Source organism: Dermacentor silvarum, chromosome 9 (genome assembly GCF_013339745.2).
Source record: "Dermacentor silvarum isolate Dsil-2018 chromosome 9, BIME_Dsil_1.4, whole genome shotgun sequence".
Taxonomy (NCBI): domain Eukaryota; kingdom Metazoa; phylum Arthropoda; class Arachnida; order Ixodida; family Ixodidae; genus Dermacentor; species Dermacentor silvarum.
Window position 1 is genome coordinate 86,822,030 of NC_051162.1, and position 16,258 is coordinate 86,838,287.

General features: G+C 46.6%; 1 protein-coding gene across 1 annotated transcript; it reads left to right on the forward strand.

Annotated features, from left to right (window-relative positions):
- Positions 1-1,942: 1,942 nt before the first annotated feature.
- Positions 1,943-15,600, forward strand: LOC119463713 (juvenile hormone acid O-methyltransferase). Its single transcript, XM_037724539.2, has 4 exons — positions 1,943-2,106; positions 5,786-6,312; positions 12,413-12,569; positions 15,395-15,600. The coding sequence occupies exons 1-4, from the start codon at positions 2,079-2,081 to the stop codon at positions 15,556-15,558; spliced, it is 876 nt and encodes a 291-aa protein (XP_037580467.2). The 5' UTR covers positions 1,943-2,078; the 3' UTR covers positions 15,559-15,600.
- The last annotated feature ends 658 nt before the right edge of the window (positions 15,601-16,258 follow it).

A 16,258-nucleotide genomic window follows, 5' to 3' on the forward strand; every position in this document is an offset into this window, starting at 1 on the left:
GGATATTTACAGAGACTTGCGAATAGTTTGGACAATGCACCGACAGATGTAGGCCTTTCAGCTGCTTAGATTTCATAGAAAAATTATATTGGGGACTTGTGTTGATTGACTTTATAGAATAATCCATGAGTGCTACTTAAGAGCAATATTCGACGTAAATCTTTTTATTGTCGATTGATCAGTCCACACCATTTGCATTACGCATGTAGGATTAAACCTAATTCCCATATAGACGTAAAGCGTGAAGCAATATAGATACCACTTGTACTTGGTTGTCTCGATATACTCTTATCCACGAACGATGGAACAGTCACTTGTCAAGCACCCACAAGTCAAAATATTCTTTCTAAACCCATTCTGTAGTTCCCCCAATACATCGTTTTCCTCCAAATATATCACCGACGTTACTGTAACTGGCCTGTCGAGCTCGTTTCCTTATCTCCTTTGCCTTTGTATAATTTAATGCAGCATGGCAAAGTGAAATATAGGCTTTTCAATCATCACCATGACTTCCGAGAAATGCTGTGAAACCTATGCGGAGCGGCACTGCCATCACTTTCTCGATGTAAACAATTTTGCGAATTTTGGACAATGCACCGACACGATGAAGTATGAGCTAGCAGGTGCAATATGGCGTGAAATGCAAAGCCAGAAAATAAAGTTTAATGCAGCAAAGTGAGTACGACTAGTGCGTGGAATGCAAAAGCGTGCTAAACGTTCGCAAGTGCCAGCCTGTGCTTAGAATCGAATATCGTTTCGGGGTTGGAAGTTAGCCAAAGACCGGTAGGCCGATTGGTCTTAGGGTCCACAGTAAAACAAGAAATGAAGTAGTGCGTGCAGGGTTAGATGGGTTGGGCGTCTCTAAGTTGTAGAAATGCAGCGCAAGATTAGTTTTCACGAAAGACTCAGGAACATGGATGAAAAGCAATAGGCGGCTAAAACGCAAAATATGTTTACCTAAAAAGTGTGGACACAGAATGGAGAAAGAGTTCAAGAAAGTTGACAACCAGGTACAGGGTAATTGAAAATGTAAATAGAGAATCGCAAGTCATCAAAAAGGAAGCGAGAGAAACAGAGAGAGTAAATTATACGAGAAAGATGGAAACAAAGACGATCAGGGAGATTTACAAGATTGTCAAGGAAGAAATTGGAAAATAAGATCTTTGCGATAACACAAAGGACAGTGCAACGCTATTTTAGACCCAAGCTTACTGCTTATGGACCAAAACATACCAGATCAAGTATTCGCAACAGCAGGAAGCATGTGTGTGATGCAGCGAAAATACAGAGGCAACTCAACACATCCTAATGGAATGCGAAGGCATTCCCCAAGCGAGAGACGTAGGAAACGCGCACCTGCCAGACGCACAGGAATTTACAATGGCTGGAAGTATTAACACCGTCAGCTGTCGTCATAAGCAAGAGACGTTTACAATATTGGTGTAAACAAAGCAGTGAAAGGATTGATAGCACCGCATTAATTATAGGCATAGGTGATGGTACAAGGTATATATAGAAGTTTTAAGGAAGAGAAAAGAACATTATTGAGATGCAGGCAAAATGATAGACGGAAAAGCAGGTACCTGGTGCGCCAGGTATTTGAGGACACGGCTTCGATTTGCCATTGACAAAAACATTCTCGTTCTATCGGTCTATGCTCCTAACATCGCACACATAACACATCTGTCACCTAACTAGCACATTTATTCCAGTACATTAACCCTTGTATCTACTGCCAGTGTGACGCTGGAGATGAAGCCGTATGGTCCCTTAGTCGCAAACAAGTTGTGGAGTTCAACATTACTGTCCTTGTCATAAAGCAGCTGTGTCATATGCATTCATTTCATGTTTAAAAATACAAGCTTTAACAGCACGTGCTGCTTACGTCGACTAACAGGACAAAAAAACTTTCCGGTTGACCCAGTATTTGAAACGTTGTAAGCACTCACCGAGCCGACTTTAAAAACGAATGCTTCACAATCGGTAACGTTCTTCCTGGAGCACGGACACGATCTATTTGATCCGATTGAGTCCCACAGATATCTCTAGGTGGAAGCTCATCGCCTTCAACAAGCGCTATGTCAGGACCTGTTTTCAATGGTCAAGGTAGGTTCCCTGCAGAAGCTAAATAACACGCTTTACATAGGGTGGTTGCTGACACAGCTTTTAAAGATTCTGGTTGAGAGTTCAGCGGGGCGGGGGGGGGGGGGGGTTGTATTTGCAGCCCACGTGGTTCTCATAGTCGCCAAAATGCAGTTTTTTTAAAGCGAACGTCTTTTGCCGCTTTTCTTCGGGTGTCGCCACTGGCGGTTCTGCGTATAACACCAAATTTAGACCGACAACTAAAACCGTGCGAGTTCACTTCCCCAGGGGTTCGCGCAACAGAAGCATTACTCGCGACATAATACCCTGCGTGTAATGTTGCCGAATAGGCACATCTCAACCCACAGATCTTTTATGGTATAATGCGTGGTGGCTTAATGGTTTCGTTTTATTTCGTCCATGTGACATTGTTGCAGAGGAACCACACTCAGTTTCAGGTGTTCGAGCTGGAAATTTCCCAAATTAGTCGAATACGAACATTCTACAAGAACGAGCATATAATATTAAATCAATTACCGAATAATATCGCATTTCTCCGAAGAGTGAAACTTACCCCTAGTCTTCCTGGCAAAAAAAAAGAAATTTCCAGCAGAGCCACTCTCTCGATGACTGTCGACACTAATGCGATTAGCATTCAAGTAATGCAGCGACACATCATAACGCTGAAGGCACCCCTATTTACAATCTGGAGAGTTCATTTCGAGGTGACCATTGCTTCGGGTTCGTTACCAATTGCTCATATGCAGGGTCTATTCCTCTAGCTCGGCAGCTGACAAGGCTTTCTAGGTAGCATGTCCTAACGGCGAGGGAGACTGTGTAACCTATTTTACATAGAATCCTAATTTACGTCTTAGTGCCTTTTTGGTGGGCGGTCCATGATGTCTATTGAAGGCATGGACGCACTGGACGTAGAGCTTCCAGTACTTGTAGCGCGCTTGGAGCTGACGGTGAAGTAAGCCTACAAAACATCTGCAGACGCCGTCAGCCAACTGCCAACCTTTCTTTCTAAATAATCTGAAAGGGCACCCTTTGTAGTTTCGGGCTGCTTTTCCATTGACGCCGATTGGCAAACGTGCTGTGCTTGTGCGCTATCTTTAGTGCAACAGATAAGTTGAATCCAGACTCAAGATAGTACTGAATGTTTTCGGTACTGTGGATTATTATATTATTACAAGATGTTGCGACTAATGCCGCGATTCGCGTTTACATCACTGCGTATTGATCAGGCTGAAGTGTTCTAATATTGCTGACGTTCTAATATGCTGACTTTTGTTGCTTAAAACATAGCCCTTTTTGTCGCGCTAGAGTGATACGCGACATTAGTATTGAATATGAGTCATCGCTATGTGTGATATTTTATATATAAGCTGCTATGATTGCTTCAATGATAATGAGGTCTCGAAGGCTGTCTGCTGAAGCCTCTCGATTGTGAGATGTCTAATCCTGTGTCCGTGAAAGCAATTTTCTGACGCAACAGTGTCATTGAGTTACCTTGAATAAACATTACAAAACAAGTGTTGACAATTCTGTAACAAAACAGACACCAAAAAGAAACCTTACGTTTCAATTAAAACGAACTTCTTAAACACCTTATAGACATATTTCGTAACCCGAATAGGTCATTTGGCACACCGAAAAAGACGGAAAAAATGAAACAAACGTGGCTACTCCCCCTTATTTTTTCTGCCCTAGCTCCACATAATGTTAAGGAGTTGCACAGCTATTGTTGTGATTGAGTAATTTCTCATCAATAGGCCAGGATTTCAGCTTATGTTTAACGAGGAAAATTGACACCAGCACATTCTATGAAGTTCGTGCCCACCAAAAGCCCCCCCCCCCCCCCCAAGAAAAAAAAAACGCAGAACTACATTAAAAGTAGACCTGTTTTTTTTAGTGTCATGTGTTTCTGTGCTCGTCTGCAGAAAACAAGCAACTCATACTTTTCGTATAATGGGATTATTAGCTTTTATTAGGTTGACATAAATATTTCACTTATTAAGGTTGTTCACCTTGATTGGCTGTTTGGATGTTGTCAGTTAGTCTCCTGTTAATCTCAATAATGCGAATTATTTTATTTGGACGTCTATAGGTTGCACAGCGTGCTATGAGGAATGGCTTGTGGACACCTGTGGATTAGTTTTGCCCACTTGCGTTTCGTTAATGAGTGCTTAAGTCTAAGTAGACTGTTGTTTCGCATTTGTCTTCACTAAATCCAGTTGCCATGGTTGTGTAATTAAGTGACCTTGCACTCAACAGCAGCGCCTTAATAGAAAAATGTTGTAAGGTGATTCAATGTGCAGTTGAAGTAAAAAAGAATACATTTTCTTCCTTGGTAAGTTGGAAGAGAGAGTGGCCGGTATGAACAGCATTATTCGTTGTGAGAGCCACGCTGAAGCAACAATGTTTGATCGCCGTAACAAGAAGTTCAATCGCTTTCCCACCTTTTAATGTTCTTGCATTCTCAGACCCCTTCGGGCACTTTGCTGGATCAACTATCTAAGTTTGTGTCTATGGTTGGGGATATCTATGTTTGTTTCCATCCAACCCATTTGCCGTCTACCGGGGTCACTGGGTAGTCCATGGTCGAATGGAAAGCGCATCGGCCTGCAACGATGAATGAACAGGGTTCAAAACCAACCATCGGACCAGCTTAAATCACTGAGCATGTGGAAACGTGTACATAGATGCCACTTTTCAACGAACCTCTTTCCCGCCGACATGGGCGACTCAAGATGCGGGACTGGGTAGGTGCGGCTGTTCGAAAAAACTCTGACGCCGGCTTAAAGCACTAGGTGTACGTGTCCCACTCGGTCTGTGCTGATCTTCAATTAACATCTTTCATGCCAACTTGGGTCACTAGGTATGCGCCAGTATATATGTGTGTGCAACTCTCCAAGTGAAGTTTTTGAGGCCAACTTGGGTAACTAGATATGTGCCGATTCGAATGAGCCGGTCTAGAATGATGAAAAAATCTCTTAAATTTCCCCGTTACAGAACGGAATCGAGCCCACTTCCCAAATATTCCTCAAGGACAGCAGCCCGACGCTTTAGCAGACTGTGCCACCAGTGCAATGAATATTTGCCGCTCTTCGATGACCATCTCGCCAACATGGGTCACTGAGTGTATGACGCGTTTCTAAGCTATCCCCAAGCAGCGGCGTGCTGTACATTTCAAAAGCCATGCCCAGGTGCTTTCCGGCGACGGCGCCAGATGGCGCTGAGTGTTCTTAGGGAATCGCGAAAGAGGAATGCAACTGCAGTACATGGCTCATGCAGAACTTGATTCGATGGTGACAGTATGTTGTGTCGCTAAATTGATTCAATTGTCAACGCATTACCGTCGAGAATCTTCATGAGATGGGTCCCGCCAAACATTGTCATCAGTTGTTATCATCGTCATTGCCATCGTCATCACATTACCGGTGGCCCAAGTTGTAGATAACATTGGCGCATTCCCAGTACTCAATACGTACAGCCCAGTGGCAGATATAGCTAGTGACCACAGTGACCCTTATGTTTGGACTGTGCTCTTTCCAGGATTGGCCCATGAGTCATTCTAGAAACAGACGTAAGAAGTAACACAACCGATACAGGAAAAGTGAAAACAAACTAGCCAGCACGAGCGACACAAGGAGGCATTGTTAACAACCGCGTCTCTGCTTCTTTCTCCACATATCGCAAGGTGGCACCGGCACCGTCCTCACCTTCAATCCGCAACAATTCGAAGGAGCCATGCGCATCCCCAGGCAACACACCAGGTGGATGCTCGACTTTTGCCAGAAAGTGTTCTGGCGCGAACCGGACGAGACGCAGCAGTTCCTCGACGTTGGGTGCGGGATCGGAGACCTGACGCGAGAAGAGCTGCTGCCCCGCTGCCTGCCGTGCCACCGCATCGTCGCCGTCGACGTGTCGGCTGAAATGGTGGAGCACGCCGCTCGACACTCGTATCATGAGAAGATTGAGTATGGGAAGCTGGACATCGCCAGTGACGAGGACGTGGCCGCGTTCATGGATGTGCACGGCCTCTTTGACAGGGTGTACTCCTTCCACACTGTCATCTGGGTGCGGGACCAAGGGAGGGCGTTGAAGAACGTGGCGATGCTTATGAAGCCTCGCGGGGAGTGCCTTCTGATTTTCCACGCGTCTGTGCGGTCATTCGACGTCAACCGCAAGCTACTCAAAATGGATCGTTGGAGCAAGTATTGTCACGTGAGTGTCGGGCGTCAGCGGTGTTAGAGTCCAGTTAAGTCGGCTAACTGCATAATCCATAGAATAGTACTTGCGGGAAACCGACGCTTGGCGAGATCTTTCCCCAGGAAAAATTATACAACCTGCAGTGGTGGCTGCGGTATTGTGCAAAGTAATGTAATCGTAATGCGTAAATTTCACGAAGAATACGCATTTGGCAGTTGTACAGCCTCTTTTACAGTGCTGCCAATTTAGCGATTGTGCGAAATTTGTACATCTTTGGCGGGAATTGTTTTATTGCGATAGCAATTATATGGACACTCCAAAGCAGATTTCTGCCGTCGCCGTCGCCGTTGCCGTGAGGTTCCGTATAACGTCAGTGGAGATGAAATCGTCGCCGCACGCCGAACGCTGTATGTGCGAGTGAAAGGGCGCGAGGGACGCGCGCTTTCACGGGGAGTGAACGCACGGCGATGAAAATAAAAATTCACAGCATATCCACGGGGTGAATGATGATGAGTGGGCGAAGCTCCGGAGGGAATCATCGGATCTCCCGCTTAAGGGGACGCTAGCACAAACGCGTTAGAAACGTGCAGTACTCTCTAGTAAGGGGGAGCGGCCACAGCGTCTTACGCAGCCATTTACACATGCCGGAACGTGCACCGCGTTTGCCGACGCCATCACATGACTGCTGAGAGAGTATACCCCCCGTATTCATAAACGCTCGTCGACTTGAACTTGACTTGCCACCGCTTTGGGCAGCGCGTTCGAAATGCGTTGAAGGTAAGGCGGAGAGGCCACAGCGTCTTACACCAGCTTCTTACACGGGCCGTAACGCGCTAGCACAAACGCGTTAGAAACGCGCTAGAAACGCGGCCTTTCGTTAATGTTGGGTATTTATTGCCATCGTGGTGCGTGTGTCCATGTCCGCTTCGTGGCGTAGTGGGCTAACGCCGCGCGCTCGGAAGCGAGGGGTCCCTGGTTCGATTCCGCGCTGCGGACACAACTTCGGAATTTTTTTTCTCAATTTTCTCAGACTGGTTACACACTACTACTACGACGACGGGGACGAACGGGTGCCGCTATAAGGAGCTTCGCCCCTAAAACGCGCGTTCTGCGCCGTGCTCCCTTAAGGGCTGCAGAAGTAGGCGTCTCTTTCCTCCTCTACAATCACCATATATGTAGAACAAACGCGCCTTCTTCCGACGCGCGCAACGCCGTGGCGGGAAAGGGGGCGGGAGGGGGAGGGAAGGGAGGCAACGTTCAGCTGCGGCACCAGGTGCCTATTTATATCAGAGGCTCCGGCAACAGTCACCAACGCCGTACGTATTTTGTGCGAACGCGGGCAAAACGCTGACGGCGTCGACAACAGTTCTGCGTGTTGCCGGTGCTGCTGCATGTCCAAGGTTATAGACCTGATAAAGCTACTATCATTACTCCGTGTAGCTCTCTACAAATTTGGTATCGCAATTGATGTTTCGCCTTTCAGGTGAAACTGCGACAACTTTTCTAATAACAGGCGGCTTTGGTAGCGATATGAGAGGAGAATAATCGACATTTTAGCGACTTCAAAGTTACAATAGTTGCGTCGAAAATGGTTTTCTAAAACGCACTGAATTCTTCAGAAGCTGCGTGCATGCAGTCGAAATCGGCTGTACACTGGGCGTGGGCTCCTTGACCACGATGTAGCAACAGTGGTCTCCGCCACGATTACAACAGGCGTCTGTTTTTATTGACCGGCCGTGTCTCCACTCACAGTAGTCACACGCCACGTTAACTAGGTCTATAGAAATACGCTTCTTATTGATATCACACAATTCATTTTTAAATTGTATAATTTACAAAACCCATTAACCCTGCTGGGGCTGCAGCTTCACTAAATAGGTTCGTTTGGGGGACGCTCGCAAACGTAGAAATAGATTAAAAGTTACCAAATCATATTGCAATATATTTCATGTTGAGATTGAGAATGTCGCAGGGGCATAACAAAACAGATCAACTAGAGAATGGTGTTATTTGCCGGAGTGGATGGGCTCGTGAGTTCGCGCGAATTTGATAGCCCCGGTCGCGTTCTCACGGATTTCGAAGAAATTGGTACCGCATGGAGCTCCCAAGAGGCCCAAGTCGGGAGGCAACGTAGCATTTGAACTAGCGGAATGTAATGAAGTTGTCATCGCAATATTAACATGATCAAGCGCAATGAAGGCAAATTTAACACGATCAAGACAAATTTTTGTCTCCTTTCACGAGCGTTCAACAGTAGACAATTTGCCGGCATTACGTGGACCAACTGCGTTTTCGTGCTAGGAAAATCGGGTTGTGCGTGTTTTTTGTGAGCTGTGATAGATCTGAAACCTTATAATTGGAATGCGAATGCAGAGCTTCAGCTATCGGCATCCGTTGTCTTGTAAATGTATTAGTAAAATAAAAGCCCTCTATAAGCTGCTGATGGTGTGGTATGATAAACTGCATTAAGGTCCTGAAGATCAAGCCTTAGGATGACGCAGGCGGCTCCCACGATGGGACAGTGAGGTTTAACCTTACCGCTGTGTCGTGGGCCTTCTGGACGGCCTGTACAAGAGAACTCCACTGTGAAGCACTCGCCGCCACCAGTCTATTTCCTTGTCGCAGTCTGTGAAAGCCACTGGACATTGTCAAAGCCTATGATCCAGAGTAATGATGCCATTACACTTCTCGCAATTGTTTGGTACCTCTCTTTCTGGATATAGCTTGTTACTAAATTTTGGACTAGGATAAGTTCTTGTCTGTAACAATCTCAGAGTCACCGCCTGAGCTCTATTGAGCTTAGCGTGTGGCACTGGGAATTCCCTTCTGTTCATGTAGTAATGCTTCGTGACTTCATTATATGTAAGTAATCGGTCCCTGTTATCCTCCTGTATATTATTGGGGTCCTGGTCGCGTAGTGCACGGATAGTAAGTCCTCGTGCAGCTGCGTTAGCCATCTCGTTCAAATTCCTCCGAGTTCGATCGACAGACCCCATGTGTTCAGGAAACCAGCGGATTTCGATCCCTTGGCTGTCCATCTCACCGATCAGCTGGGCAGCCCTTTTGGTTACAAAGCCTTTGGTAAAGTGTCTGATAGCCATCTTAGAGTCACTGTAAATTCGCGTCCACTTATCATTCCTTAAAGCCAATGTTTTAGCTACTTGTTCGCGACTGTCGCTTCTTTAGTCATGATTGTAATAGCATCCCGAGTGAGTCCATCTGCATCTACTACTGCCGTAAAGTCTTTCTTTCCTCTGACCCATGCAGCATCTACAAAAGCCGCATGTTCTCTGTCCTCTTCTATGTCTTGCAGGAGAGCTTTGGCGCTTGCCTTTCTTCTTTCCAGGTTGTGCACCGGGTGCATATTTCTGGCTGCTGAAACATTCGCTATTTATTCCTCGCATGCACAGATACTGTATGCGAATGCGAAATGTATCGACAGATGCATCAGGCCATGTTAGGCTATATTAAAGTGTTTGAGGAGACTCATTTTATTAAAAAATCATGCGATAGTTTTAGTGACACGTTTAGCGACATTGTAGCCAAATTTAAGGAAAGTTTAGCGACCTTTGGTCTCAGTGTAGCGACCCGCCCAAAAAAAGTTGGCGACACTGAAATCTTTAACTGTACCCGGTGACGCGAAAGACAAACGTTCCGTTATGGTTGACAACAGTGCTGCAACCTACTGCTACCGTCCGCCAGCAGTGCTTAAAAAATTCAGTGCCGTTCTACTCTGTGAAGGTGGATGCCCAGCGAAGCTGTGTACGCGATGATTGACTGTTGCTCCGGTGAAACGTTTTAAGTTTGCGGGACCGGGGCCACATGGTAGGTTAGCATTTCTTTTCGCCTCCCGATCTTGACGGGCAGCCCACTTACGCTTGGATTCCGGGGCTCGGTTATCATCGGCGATCTCGTTCCGCCGCCGCCACGCCCATTCCCTTTTCTGTTCACGCCGTCGTTCTTGGTATATGAACGCTGCTCTTCTTCAGACCGTACAACACGCGGCCTACCCATTTCACAGTCAGAGCAGAACTGAGAAGAGGAGTCTACACAGAGCATTACGTAAGGAGACATAATGCACTCAGAATGTAGTATCTGTTCTCATAAGCTTAATAGATGATACGACTTATAAAAGGAACCAAGATTTTAAACTCATTTTTGCAAGTGGCGGAGTGCTTGCTTGACCTCCGCCACTGGTTGTACTGGTATTGCACTTTCTTCGGGTTTTTTTTTGTATACTGACATCGATCCGCTGGAAACTAGCCATATACAGCTTTGCTGTAAAATGTATTCCTAAGTCTGGGCGGAAGTGGGGCGCAATGCATGTATGCACCATTGGAGGTAGAGAGAGAAAGAAATTGAAAGATAAAGAGAGAAAGAAATTGTAGCAGCACCAACGAGGCAACATGCAGAGCTGCTGCCGACGCCGCCCGCTTTGCCTAGCCGCGCATTCGCCGAAGCAGTAGCAAGGAGGTCACCTCGCGTTGCCTAGTAACGGCCGGCGTAGGTGTGCGCTCACTTCACCCGACAAACACGGCTCCTGCCTGCCTGTCTGCATTTGTGACATGTCAGGAATGCTGTCGCTCGTAGGCGCCGACGCGTCCAGTGCTATTCACGCGAAATGTCGCGAAAGGGAAGTCCGAAAATCATCGCTCGAGAATACGTTCCCTACATCCGTAGTCAAGTTAAACCAAATTAAGACCTAGCCGCAACGAAGGCAATACCTAGCAGTAGCAGCCAGTAAGACTTGAGGATTGACACTTTCACTGTGCCTAATCTTTGCACGACCGAGTGCACACTTGCCCGCTTTTAAATGGGAAGCATTTCTTGGCAAACATTTGCGACTTTGACAGTATCTATCTACCTATCTATCTATCTAGCCGCCTACATCTTGGAGCTCTCATGGTCGTTTCGTTATCTTGGTATATACGAAAATTGTCATAGTGTGACAAGAGTGTATGTCGAACCTAAATGATAGGTTATGACATGAATACCATGACATGCGTGTCATGTAGGTCATGAAACAACCGCCTAAAATGACAGCGACCGAGCGAAAAAAACACTTAACACTCAAAAACCACTGAGAAGGGTTCGGACGCGGGTACTAAGGGAAGGAAACACTAAAGGGCGGTGGTAGAAGGCTAGTCATGGGCCTGACTCAGCAAAAATGACAATGATATAGCAAAAAAACATTAACACTCAAAAACCACTGAAATGTGTTTGTACGTGGGTATACGATGTGAAGGAAACACTAAAGAATGGCGGTAGAAGTCATAGTCATGGGCATGACTCAGAAAACATGACAATGACTGAGCAAAAATTTATAACACTTAGAAATTACTGAAATAGGCTCGGACATGGGTACTAAGTGAAGGAAACACTGAAGGATGATTGTAGATGTCATAGTCATGAGCATGACTCAGCAAAAATGACAATGCCTAAGCGAAAAGAGATTAACACTCAAAAGTCACTGAAATGAGTTCGGACATAAATGAATGAGATGAATATCATGAGAAGCAGGTCATGCATGTAATGAAACAGCCACCTACGTCTTGGTGCCTCATGGTCGTTCCGTTAACTTGGTCTGCTCCCCGCACTCTGCTTTGCATACCATCGATTCCCACAGGGAGTGGGATCTGCCGGTTTTTTTTCTTACTACCCTAAGCTTAGTTTACCAGTAAGGATAAATATTACTCGCCAGTATTTGTTTAACTCAGTTTGTCGCCACAGCACCGCGCCCAGTGCCATTGTGGCTTTATCCAGGATACTCAGTGGCAGTTGTACTGAAGCTAGCTTACCTGAGAAGTATTTCAAGTCAGTGAACAGCTACACAGGGAGAAATTAGCCAGCAACGTTTTATTTTGCCACGCTACGTTTGGCCTACATGTATATTGACGGCCGTGTGCCTAGACCCCACGTGACATCATCTGAAGTACGGGTGTTTCTCATTCGCATAAAAGAGTACGTACCCTCGTATAACACCTAGTAAAAAAGTATCGTCATGTCACTCCCCTTTTTGGAAAAAGAGCGTATGACGGGCAAAGATAAGGAACATTTGAAAGAACGCCGCAAGCCTATGTTTCATGTTTCATGACTCCTTCTTCTCACTGTCCAGGTGGTCGACGACATTGCACCGAAGACGCAAGACATGAACTACGACGAGTGCATTGAATACATTTCCCGACTCCTGACGGAAGCTGGACTCTCACCGAGCATACTGGAACTTCCAGTGTGCACGGTCTTTGACAATTTCAGCATCGAAAGTGTGGCTGGTATGTTCTTATGCCATGTGCTGCGTCTGGCAGAATAGCATAAGTGAACTCACCCTACGAATGCGTAATAGCTTTAAATTAGGTCTAATGCGTGTTCACCTTCTACCTCATGGCTACAACGCGATTTGCTTCGAGACCTGTTGTAGGCAAACAAACTTTTAGGGGAGAAGCTCCTTATAGCGGCACCCGTTCGTCCCCGTCGTCGTCGTAGTAGTGTGTAACCAGTCTGAGAAAAGTGAGAAAAAAAAATGTGGTTGATCCCTCTTATATAGGAATCGGTATAGAACACGAAAGTGAAACGTGTCTTCACAGAAGTAGTGTAATGTTTATTGCACATTGATATATAATGTCTATTGGTGTTTTGTGGCTAAAGCGCCCTTAGGCGTTGATGCACCCACGCTGACGCCTGGTGGCACGTCTCCTCCATCACGACTACCAACGTCGATGACCATGAGCAACCGTCGTGCATATGGAAGCTGCACTACGCTGCACACGCTAGCACAACGCGAAAGACGAAGCACGTAACTGACACACTAATACAACGCGCAAGACAAAGCACGTAACTGAATCGTCACCGAGTCAAATCAGCGCGTACAGCGCGTCGTAATTGCAGCCTCCGCGATCAACTTCAGAAACATTTTCAGAGCTAATTGCGGAGGCCACGCTCCGCTGTGCTGAGTACGGTGAACGCCACCTAGGTGGCGTTGGTAGTGCTTCTTGATGCCAGCGTCCCTTCGAATGCTGGCATCGAGGCGTCGTAGTACTGAGACCACCGAAGCGTTCACTGTCGGTGCGCGTTAAGGCCGGAATACATGGAGCGAATAACCGGCGTCCGAGCGAAGAACTTCGTCGGGCGGCGAACGTCCGACGGCCGGCGTCAAGAAATTTGCCGTCCGCAGCCGATCTGCCTGTCCAAACATTTTCGTCGGGCGAACGCCGCCGCCGGAAGCGTCTAGCGCGCAGCGGTGGACGACAGCCAATCAGGAGGCACTAGTTCCGGTCGCAATGCATGCTGGTGTTTCGCGCGCGCGCGCCTTTTCGCGTCGTCTGCAATCGCGTTGGTGTTGCCGTGTCTGCATGTCTCTGCACCGATTGAGTAGTTCCTAGTATGATCTCTCAGGAATCGCGTTGTATTTGTACATCCCATATCCGCTGATCTGCGAGGAAACAGACAAGCAGTGCAAGCTCTCTACAACAACCTTCAACAGAAATCTTCTGATCTCAGAGGCCACATGCTGTCGTCATGCCTATCTCCCGACTTCCCCGATAGATGGCGTTGGCATCGGATATTTCTTTCGCTAGGCTTAGACGCGTTCGAAACGAGAAGCGATCTCGAAAACTACTCAAGGTTATCCATAATACTCTGTCGTCGAAGCGGCCTGAGACTAAGCGAAAGCCGTTTACGCAGTCATTTGCTTCCAACTAAGTGAATTCTACAAGGACAACGCCAAATTCAGTTCGAAGCGGGCGGCCGGGACCGCCGCCAACACGGCGGCCAACGCGCGGCGGCGTTCGCCGCATGTATTGCAACACAGCAAACATCCTGCGTCGTGTCGCCGCGTCGTTACTTGACGCGTGAAGTTCGTCGAGAAAGTTCGCTCCATGTATCCCGGGCTTTAGTGTCATAATGCAGTACTTCTCTTTTCTGCTCATAGGCGGCGGCACCGCCCCGAGCAAGAGCGCGGGTACACGGAGGAGTGTTAGATATATAAGGCGCGTCTGTGTAGCTCTCTGCGAATGCGTTTGTGGCGCAATGGGTTAAACGCTCGGCGATCTGTCGTCGCGGACCGAGAGGTCGTGGGTTCGATTCCCAAATTTTGCATGTTTGTGGAACTTTTTCTTCTGGTTTCTTTCTTTGTATTATGTTCTATGACGTATTTCCGTGACGGAAATACGTCAGTGAAGTCTTGGTGGACCCCGGAATAAAACACTTTCGTGTTAAAAAAAATTCCGAAGTTGTGTCCGTAGCGCGGAATCGAACCAGGGACCCCTCGCTTCCGAGCGCGCGGCGTTAGCCCACTACGCCACGAAGCGGACATGGACACACGCACCACGATGGCAATAAATACCCAACATTAACGAAAGGCCGCGTTTCTAGCGCGTTTCTAACGCGTTTGTGCTAGCGCGTTACGGCCCGTGTAAGAAGCTGGTGTAAGACGCTGTGGCCTCTCCGCCTTACCGTCAACGCGTTTCGAACGCGCTGCCCAAAGCGGTGGCAAGTCAAGTTCAAGTCGAGGAGCGTTTATGAATACGGGGGGTATACTCTCTCAGCAGTCATGTGATGGCGTCGGCAAACGCGGTGCACGTTCCGGCATGTGTAAATGGCTGCGTAAGACGCTGTGGCCGCTCCCCCTTACTAGAGAGTACTGCACGTTTCTAACGCGTTTGTGCTAGCGTCCCCTTAAGCGGGAGATCCGATGATTCCCTCCGGAGCTTCGCCCACTCATCATCATTCACCCCGTGGATATGCTGTGATTTTTATATTGTAGACAATTTTTCGAAAGCTTTTCAGAAATAGGTGCACGACACCAGGCAGAATACTTGAAGCGACCTCCTCGTCAAAGCACCAATGGATTCATTTTGATCTGAAACAGGCTGATTCCGTCTGATGTGCAACATAGGTGTACATGCATTCTGTCGTGTGAATTTCAAGGGGTAATTGAAGTCAGCCTTCCGAACGTGTGTTTCACTTGCTGCTACGTGATGTTACGATATCCATAAAGTCTACATGACTGCTTTATAGTAACAAAAAGCTTTGTTCATTGACCTTTTTGAACGAACTAGTGGAAAGATTTTTCTTTCTTTTGCATCTTTGTGTATCGCAGAGAGGTATGCCTCGTTGATTCCACTGACAGCAGTTGTCTCGGAAGACGAGAAGCAGCAGTTCCTCATAGACGTGGTGCAGGAGACGGCGAAAATGCACTCTCCGGACGTCGACCCCACTCAGTACAGGATTTACGTCATCAAGGCATCGAAAATAAACAAATAGAGCTTCGACCTGAGCAGCCGTACACAGTGCAACCAATTCAAAATAAAGGTGGAACTCAGCCCTCTTCCGGTTATTCGAATGTCTGTTCAATTTCGGGATTTGTCTGACTCTGCATGTTGCGCAAAAAGAATAGTGAAATCGACCAGCATGGATGCCAATTACCGTATGGACTACAGGTATACAAATTACCTTGAAGCGTTCATGAACACAAATGTGGCTTTTTTTATAAGTGTGTTTTTTGCATAGTTCCGGAGAGCCCCACTACGGCGTTTCTCATTGATCATGTCTTGCTTTAGAACGATAAAATCAAGTTGCATTTTTGTTGTTCTTGTCTGTTTTCATTCATTCTGAAATGAAACGAGAACATGCTGGCTGCATTTTTTCTTCATGTTATTGATTCTGATGCGGAGCTGAACTAATAATAAATTTTTTTGTGTGTTTGCTGTATATCTGAAATATAGTTTTTTGAAATAAGGTATATATTAAATAACTTTTTAATACATGTCAAAGTTAGCTTTTCATAATTAAGGCATGCTGACATGTGATGTGCTTTTTCACTTGTGTTTTCATTTTCCTCTGCAACAAAACAAAACAAAACACAAGAAGACGGAGACTGGCAGACTGTATTAACACTTCGCCAAAGGAAAGAGCAAGCTAAACAGAAGAAGAATCAAACAAAGGGATCGGGTCAGGTCAGCGG